The sequence below is a fragment of the Lepidochelys kempii genome, chromosome 2 (genome assembly GCF_965140285.1).
Source record: "Lepidochelys kempii isolate rLepKem1 chromosome 2, rLepKem1.hap1, whole genome shotgun sequence".
Classification (NCBI taxonomy): domain Eukaryota; kingdom Metazoa; phylum Chordata; order Testudines; family Cheloniidae; genus Lepidochelys; species Lepidochelys kempii.
Genome location: NC_136381.1, coordinates 51927231 through 51936123, shown reverse-complemented (window position 1 = coordinate 51936123; position 8893 = coordinate 51927231). Strand labels below are relative to the sequence as shown.

General features: G+C 43.9%; 1 protein-coding gene across 1 annotated transcript; it reads left to right on the top strand.

Annotated features, from left to right (window-relative positions):
• The first annotated feature begins 409 nt into the window (after nucleotides 1–409).
• On the top strand, nucleotides 410–2956 carry LOC140905882 (myelin P2 protein). The gene is made up of 4 exons (XM_073329375.1): nucleotides 410–482; nucleotides 1242–1414; nucleotides 2195–2296; nucleotides 2918–2956. The coding sequence occupies exons 1-4, from the start codon at nucleotides 410–412 to the stop codon at nucleotides 2954–2956; spliced, it is 387 nt and encodes a 128-aa protein (XP_073185476.1).
• The last annotated feature ends 5937 nt before the right edge of the window (nucleotides 2957–8893 follow it).

The following is an 8893-nucleotide window of genomic DNA, read 5'->3' as shown; positions in this document are numbered from 1 at the left end:
CAGGGGTGGAGTAAGGAAACCGATTTTAAGAGCCCTTTAAGTCGAAATAAAGGGCTTCATCGTGTGGACGAGTGCAGGTTTACATCGATTTAACGCTGCTAAATTCGACCTAAAGTCCTAGTGTAGACCAGGGCTTAGAAGCTACCTTTGGGACTACCATCCTTTACTGAACAACTTTCCTTGTGTACTCTGCCAGCTGTAAGGATTTTAGGTTTATGCTAAAAGAAAGAAAAAGGAAATGATTGGTGTCTTTGCATTGCCTCTCCTGATTGGATGTCGCTGAGTATCACATGTTCAGGGCACCTTTAAAAGGAAGCCATTGAGCTTATGTAGCTCATAATAGCTTCAGGTCTTCTAGTGAGAGTAATTTCTTCTTTGCTTAGTAATAGTATCAACCATTGTCTGTCTCATGTGTGAGTTATTTTTAGGAGCCTGGAAACTCATTTCTAGTGAAAACTTTGACAGCTATATGAAAGAACTGGGTAAGGCATGTACTGGAATTCAAGCAAGAAATCTCTCTCCAATGATTCTGAGAATGTATTTAATTCTATTTATTTACTCAATTTAGTTTTCTACTCATGGTTGCTTCACTTTAGATTGCTGATGCTTATTTGGATTTGGGATAATAGAACATAATTCCTGGCTTTTCTTCATATTTCACAAATTTCTTTCTAGGTAACGATTCAGGGGAGATACTGTTTGAATCTTCCTGGGGCTGTTATCTACTGATAATGCTTTCTTGACTATCAGTACTTTGTATGAGTTGCTTGTGGAACCTGTGGGTTAATGCTTGCTAATACCAATAAAATAATAAAATAATACTCAATAAAAGTTATGAGGGCCCTAATGTAACTATGTGAATAGCTGATACCCAGGTATGTTGCCCCGAACAAATATCCCTGAAGACTTAGAAAGTTTTGGATAAGGATTTAAATTTAGTAGCTGGGGTTTGGCTCTAGCCGTGACCTAGCATTATAAGCACACTTTAATCTAGTGGCTGTGTCAATTTCAAAAGTGACCATAAAAATAACAGTTTTTTACCTCATAGATTTTTCCCCCCTTTCTATATTTCTGCTAATCTCAGTGTCCTCCTTTGTACTCCACCTAGAGCCCACTCAAGTGTTAGTGAGATGACTTCTCATACATCCACAGACCTGTTCAGCAAGTTCCAGTGAGCTATGTGTCCCTTCTGGATGTGCATGTAAAATCCAAGTGGTTAACTTTTGCTTTTCTTTTTCAAGGGGTGGGTTTTACTACTAGGAAACTTGGCAGCCTGGACAAGCCCAGTGTGATCATCAGCATCAATGGGGATATAATAACCATCAAGACAGAGAGCACCTTTAAAAACACCAAGATCTCCTTCAAGCTGGGAGAAGAGTTTGAAGAAACCACAGTAGATGACAGGAAAACCATGGTGAGGGCTAATCCTTCAGGCTAATCCTCCTGCAAAGGACACCTGGGTTTGTGCCCTTTCTTGCTTATGATTATTTTTGTCTTGATGTGACTTTCTTCCTTCCCAGTCCCCATGGCTGTCTCTTCTGGCTGACTCTAGGGCAATCATGTACCCACAAACTAAATCCCACCTCTCTTCTAAGGTCTAAGGCATTGCAACATCTAAGTCTCTTTGCGGATCCAGGTCTAATGTCTAGGCAACCAGAAAATCCCTGAGATTCACAAAGCCTGAGTTAGGTACCTAGGCTCATTATACAATGCATGAGCAGAGACGGGCACCTTTAGAATGATCCGCAGACATTAGACCTGGATCCACAGAAACTGGCATGCTAGGCAGTGAACTGCCTAAGCTAGCCAATGGGAGATGACAATGAGAGGGGTGTGGTGTAAGGTCCCTCCCTCTCACAGAATTGGGTGCCTATCTCCTGCTTGCAGCCCACAGCTGGAACCCGGCCAGAATGGTTTGCAGGAGGTGGAGGTGGTGGTGGCAGCCTTCCTCAGCCCAGTGGTTAGGGATGTGGGAGACTTCAGTTTAAATCCCCCACGTTCACCTGGCCTGAGAAGAAGGAATTTGTACGGGCATCTCCCACCTCTCAGGTGAGTGCCCTAAGTACTCTGACAACAGAGTGAGTCTCCCGTGGTGGCCCAATTAATTTATTTGAAGTAGATAGCTGCAACAGGAGAGACTGAAAGTGTCCCATCAGAATATCCCAGGGTCCATTTACTTCTCTTCTTTTGGCAGAGCACTGTAACTGTGGACAGTGGCTCTCTGACTCAGGTGCAGAAGTGGGATGGCAAACAGACCACAATCAAGAGAGCGCTGGTGGATGGGAAGATGGTTGTGGTGAGTTCAATCTTTTTATTTTTTTTTAAACGCTCATCTGGGCACTAAATTCTTTTGAAATAGAAAAATACAAACTAAATGCTGCTGTGACTTATGATGGTGAACAAGGGAGGAATATACAGCGTAGGGAAGCTTCACTTGAAATAAAACTGGTGGGGAAGCCCTAAAGAGACCAAAAATAAGGTCTGTATCAGGGTGCTGGAACAACTTCTATAGTGCAGGTGCTGACATGCAATGAACCAAACTGTAACCCGGTATATAATGGAAACCACTTAAAGCCAGGGGATGCAGCAGCACCCCTAGTTCCAGCACCTATGGGCTGAATCACTGTACTAGCTGCTACATGATGAACAGGAAGCTAGGGGAAGATAAGGCCTGCTGTTCAAGTGAACTAGGCAGAGAAGTAGAGTATATTTAGTGATCCGCTAGCACTAAAGAGTTCTTGGAGGCAAGAAATGTCTGGGTTCTTTTTCTGTTAACATGAATATTCTAGTGATGGGCACTAAATAAACACCCTTGACTCTGAGAAATGACAAACATCCTTGCCCTGCTTAGACTCATAAAATTCTGGTGTGATAGTTCAGAAGTTTCAGTCAATTTTATATTTTTTTCCCCTGCTAGGAATGCACCATGAACAATGTCACCTGCACTAGAGTCTGAGAGAGCATGAGGAATTCCCGTCTCCACACCAGAACAGATTCTCAGCAGCAAGTTCTGATCAAGGAGCTGCACTACACTGCTGTCTGCTTGCACAAGCATCTTGCTTCACCTTGAGAAACAAATGTATTCAAAGCAGTTCTGTAACTAATTTGAGCTATTGGTGACTGTGGCTATTAAATAAGTCGCTTCTGAACACATGGTGGAATAGTCTACTCTTAGCTGACTCTCTGCCAGTCTAAAATAGTACTGAAATACAAACCACCGTTATAAAGCAGTGGTAGAGAGAGAGGTTTGTTTGGGTGTGGGGTTTTTTTAAAAACCAAAAAAAACCCCAGGAACCCTGTCAGTCATTGCTAGTGATTGGGGATGGGGAATCAACAGCCCTAGGCTCACTTCCGGTTTGTTTTGTTCCTAAACTCATGCTGCAGAGTTTCAGCCGGGATCAAGAGATATATATATCTTTCCTTCCCTCTACACAAATCCCCAATGTATTCTGGAGAGGATTTTTTGTTTTTTATTTGCTTCCTCTGAAGCATCAGGGGACACTGGGGATGGGATGCTTGATGGGGAGGGCCAGGGCTCTGAAGTAGCACTGATGAGCGTTCTCTCTGCTTGGCTGGCTGGTTCTTGCTCCCATTCTCAGGGTCTAGCTGATCACAGTATGTGAGGTTAGAAAGGAATGTTCCCCTGATCAGATTGACACTGACCTGTGGGGGGAGGGAAGCAGGAGAAGGTTGCCTTGCTCTGCAATGTATGGGAGCAGGTCACTTGCCAGGATTATTTGGGTATATATCTCATTTAATCATTTCCCTGGCATTGTGGCTTGGTGTACCTCTGTCCTTCCTGTTCTCTGCCTGTGGCACATAATCTAGTCTCCACAAGGTTGTAAATCGGACCAAACTATTCAGTTTTTGGGTTGTGTGCAGGTGCTGAGTGGTGGTCTGCGATAGACCGGAGGTCAGACCAGATGATCTGGTGGATCCTCTAGCCTTAAACCCTGTGATTACAATATTATCTCCCATTACTAGAATGACTGACACTTCTGTTCTAGCTAAAGCAATAACACTTGCTTCCTCAGCAACTGCCATCTTTATCAAAGAGCTATCTGATGGCAGTTATCAAATAGATCAATTTCTCAACCTACAAGTGGGGAAGCCTCTCCAAATTAAGTTCCATAGTACATGAGCTGTGGGATCAGACACCTGTTTTACTCCAAACAGTATCTAGCCATGGAAGCTTAATAGTGTAATCATGCAAATAGTGCAGCACAGTTACCCATGAAAGGTACTAACTGGAAAGCAAGTATAACTCTGCTGCAATAAGCAAGTACATTTTGACACACTTGGAGAAGAAGGTGATCAGGAACAGTTAACATGGATTCACAAGGGCAAGTTATGCCTGACCAACCTGATTGCCTTCTACAATGAGATAACTGGCTCTGTGGATATGGAGAAAGCAGTGGATATGAGATACCTTGGGTTTAGCAAAACTTTTGATACAGTCTCCCACAGTATTCTTGCCAGCAAGTTAAAGAAGTATGGATTGGATGAATGGACTATACAGTGGATAGAAAGCTGGCTAGATCGTTGGGCTCAACGGGTAGTGATCAACAGCTCGATGTCTAGTTGGCAGCCGGTATCAAGCAGCGTGCCCTAGGGCCAGTTTTGTTCATTAATGATCTGGGTGATGGTATGGATTGCCCTCCTCAGCAAGCATGTAGATGACACTAAGCTGGGGGGAGAGGTAGATATGCTAGAGAGTAGGGATAGGGTCCAGAGGGACTTAGAGAAATTGGAGGATTGAGCCAAAAGAAATGTGATGAGGTTCAACAAGGACAAGTGCAGAGTCTTGCACTTAGGATGGAGGAATCCCATGCGCTGCTACAGGCTGGCGCCCGACTGGCTAAGCAGCAGTCCACAGAAAAGGACCTGGCGATTACAGTGGACGAGAAGCTGTACATGAGTCAACAGTGTGCCCTTGTTGCCAAGAAGGCTAATGGTATATGGGCTGCATTATTAGGAGCATTGCCAGCAGACTGAGGGAAGTGATTATTCCCCTCTATTTGGCACTGGTGAGGCTACATCTGGAGTATTATGTCCAGTTTTGAGGCCCCCATTACAGAAGGGATGTGGAAAAATTGGAGAGAGCCCAGCACAGGGCAACAAAAATGACTAGGGGGCTGGGGTACATGACTTATGAGGAGAGGCTGAGGGAACAGGGCTTATTTAGTCTGCAGAAGAGAAGAGTGAAGGGGGATTTGATAGCAGCCTTCAACCACCTGAAAGGGGGTTCCAAAGAGGATGGATCTAGGCTGTTCTCAGTGGTGGCAGATAACAGAACAAGGAGCAATGGTCTCAAATTGCAGTGGGGGAGGTCTAGGTTGGATATTAGGAAAAACTATTTCACTAGGAGGGTGGTGAAGCACTGGAATGCGTTACCTAGGGAAGTGGTGGAATCTCCATCCTTAGAGGTTTTTAAGGCCTAGCTTGACAAAGCCCTGGCTAGGATGAGTTAGTTAGGGTTGTTCCTGCTTTAAGCAGAGGGTTGGACTAGATTACCTTCTGAGGTCTCTTCCAACCCTAATTTTCTATGGTTCTATGTAAAAATTCCAACAGTTTGCAGCTCAGCTTAGGTCTAACCGAACTAGAGCAGCAAACTAATAAACTAATAAAAGTAGTTTCCAAAATGCTGTGGAAAATGAACTGTACACTGAGTACTTCTATACCTCCCATTCTCTGAATACTGGCATTTATATCTGAATCAGGTGTGATTCTTTTTCTTGTTCTTACATCTTGAGTTACTCAATAGCCTGAGAAGGTCATGGGACTGTAAGATTCTTAGCTATCACACTTCAACTAAATGTAAAATATTTGGATCATAGGAGAAGTTTGTTCAGGGGTGTTCCTCTGGTATTCATCCCTCCATTACCAGCAGAGCTTTCCACTATGGTGATCAGATAATTTGTAGGCTATGACTTACTTTCCCAGCTGTCTTTTAAAAGAGTGGCCAGAAGTAAATTTCCTGAGGTAATGCAGAACACAAACTCTAGGTTTCAGTTCCCTGTTTCTCCAGTTTCCTTTGTTCCCTTTATAGTCCACCACTTGGATTCTACTTCCACCCTAACACATTAATGCTTTATTTTGTTTTAAAAAAATACACACTCATCTAGTAGTTGTTTGATAGCAAGTGGCCTCCCTCACCTTTTCCTCTTATGATTTTTCTGCCTTTTGTCCAAGGCAGAAAAGGTGCTTCCAACACCAAAAGCAACCAATAGTATGTTATCTCAGCTCACCCTGATGCTGGATTTTACTAGGAGATGACACAGCAGGAATCTCCCCACATGTGAATCTGTAGAGGAGTGGCCATGAGACATACAACACCTAGATGTGATTTGAAAAATTGTCCATTTGCAACTGCAAAGTTCAGTCCATTTCTTGGAAAAGTGATCACAAAACTGGTGATCGAATATATTTTAAAAGAAAAAAGATTTAGAGAAAAGGAAAGAAAGCACAGATCTAGCAAGGTGTATGCCAAATCCCACTGCTTACTCCCTTTACTTTTTGCAGCATCTCATCTTCCATTCCTTATGTGTATGTTGCCGGTACAGCCATCAATCCTACACTAAGACACCCATAAAAATGAAAACTGTTTTTAAAATATAGTAGCATCAAAAATCTTCATGCCCACTAACTCCCTCCACCGGGGCCAGAAATACAGGCAGCCCACTGACACCAAACATGAAATCCTGGCCCCATTGAAGTCAATGGGAGTTTTTCCACTGATATTGCTCCAAGTCTCAGAAGTAAACACCATAATTCAGCCCCAAGTACTATCTGCCTCCTCCATAGGGCCTTTTGGAGGCAGAACTCCAAAGTCACTAGCTCCCTTAATATGGCCGCAAGAGCAGCAGCATCTTTATGGTCCCTGTCTCCAATCCCAAAGACATGAATACCTGTGTTCTTTTTGGACACCCTCGGACCTCAGTCTCCATTTGAAGCAGTCAAGGGGTTTGTCTGATCCCATTGCTTTGCCCTTTCTGATATGCCTCCTGCTGTAGACTTTGTCACCTGTTGGAAGGACAATGTCTACTTGACAATAAATTAAATATTGTCACAGCTACAGTGTATTCCCAGGTCACCCAGCCACGTTTGTACTTTTAAAGCCTCATGTCCTTAGTTTTTTAAATGTCTTACTCTCCCCTGGTGCTTTGTGTGTTAAGGAAAAGTTAGCACATGTGACTCCATTTTGGTTTGGGGCCCACCATTGTTTAAATGCCAGCACATCATACACCAGGAGGAGTAATCCTTAGATATTGAATCCCTGTGAAAATCCTCCTCCTTGTCTCCAGCCTGCCTTGACTCCCAGTATCTGGTTTTTGTCAGTCTCTAACTCCCTGTCTCTTGGCCTTGATGTGAGGCCTCCCATCCTGATAATAAAAGTTACTGATGCATAGCTTTAGGACCATGCTGTGTAATTAACATACTGGTATAGCACGAGGAATGCACCAAGCAGGGATAGGTGGTAGATAAGACAAGGGTTTGTTTATTGGCTAAGGTTTCCGATGCACGAGGGCAACATGCTTTGCTAAAAGGTATATAACCTTTGTATAATCTGCATTCAGGGTCCCCTCCTGGCTAGCAGGGGGGCACCACGCTCGAGCGTAATAAACTTAGTGTCTTTTGGGAACTCTGCAGTTGTGGACTTTGTTTCTATGCCTCAGCCTAGATTCGAACTGTGCGTGTCCTATCAGGTATAATTCGCAGCACTGGTGTGCATGTCCTATCAGGTATAATTCGCAGCACTGGTGTGCGTGTCCTATCAGGTATAATTCGCAGCATTTGTGTGCGTGTCCTACCAGGTGTAATTTGTAGCACTTGTGTGCGTGTCCTACCAGGTGTAATTCATAGCACTTGTGTGCGTGTCCTACAAGGTGTAATTCGTAACAGTTTTGGCGACCCAGATGGGACTCTAGGCTCGCCCCAACAAGCGAGACTACACTCCTCCTCTCGGACAGCTCCAGCCGGCACAGGGTGAGTTCACCTTTGAGAACTCCGAGGAGGGGGGTGTGTGAGCCGTCGCTTAGGCGATAAGGTGGCACATTTTGTGTTCTTTTGGTAGCCCATTATAGGTTCTGGGCAGAGTGTAAGTAAGGGGACCCCTTTGGCTGAAATTCTCAAGAATTGGGGGAATATTTCTGGCACCCATGGGTTAGGCAGAAAAAAAGCTGTTATTTTATGTAAGGTTGAGTGGCCAGCACTAACAACTCAAACATCTGTTGAATGGCCACCGGATGGGTCCTTTGCTGGGGATACATTAACAGTGCTTAAAAGGAGGCTGGAGGACAAAGCTCCAGCCCAGATGGATTATTGGTATGTATGGGACAACTGGGCTTATGCGCATGCAAAAGGACATCCTCTTTCCTCCTCCTTTTCTTATTCATCTCAGGGGTCTCCAGCTCCGCTCTGTGCTATGCCTGCTTCTGCCCCTCCTCCGGCTTACCCTCGGCTTTCTGACTTATGCCTGTCACCTCCTTGCTTGCCAATTAGCTGTGCTTTCTGTCCAGGTGACAAGCCTCATGTGGGGAGGACTCGGGTAGCCCTTGTAAGTAAAAATATTTTAAAAAAGAGACCAGGAGGGCTGGGGGCTAGTTAAGAAGCCCACCCTCCTTGTTAATTTGGTAGTAAAACAAAGCTGGTGCTCATGGAAGGGACAGTTCAGAGAAAAAAACAGGATCGGGCCCAAGCGGGCAGGCAACAGATAGAGAGATTGGAAAACAGGTTGAAAACTTAACGGTCATAGTGAAAAAAGAAGAGTAAATAATTACAGGAATGAAAAATATAAATCCCGGAATAATACTTAAAATGGTAAAATCTAAGTAATTGGGTGTCGTTTTGAAAAATAAACAAGTAATTTAAAAAAAAAAAAGTAAAAAGTTAA

Bases quoted from the DNA above. Each gene is read 5' to 3' on its own strand.
- LOC140905882 (XM_073329375.1), top strand. From the start codon at position 410: ATGTGTGAGTTATTTTTAGGAGCCTGGAAACTCATTTCTAGTGAAAAC. The intron at 483-1,241 runs GTAAGGCATGTA...TTCTTTTTCAAG, and splicing joins CAGCTATATGAAAGAACTGG to GGGTGGGTTTTACTACTAGG. The intron at 2,297-2,917 runs GTGAGTTCAATC...TTCCCCTGCTAG, and splicing joins TGGATGGGAAGATGGTTGTG to GAATGCACCATGAACAATGT.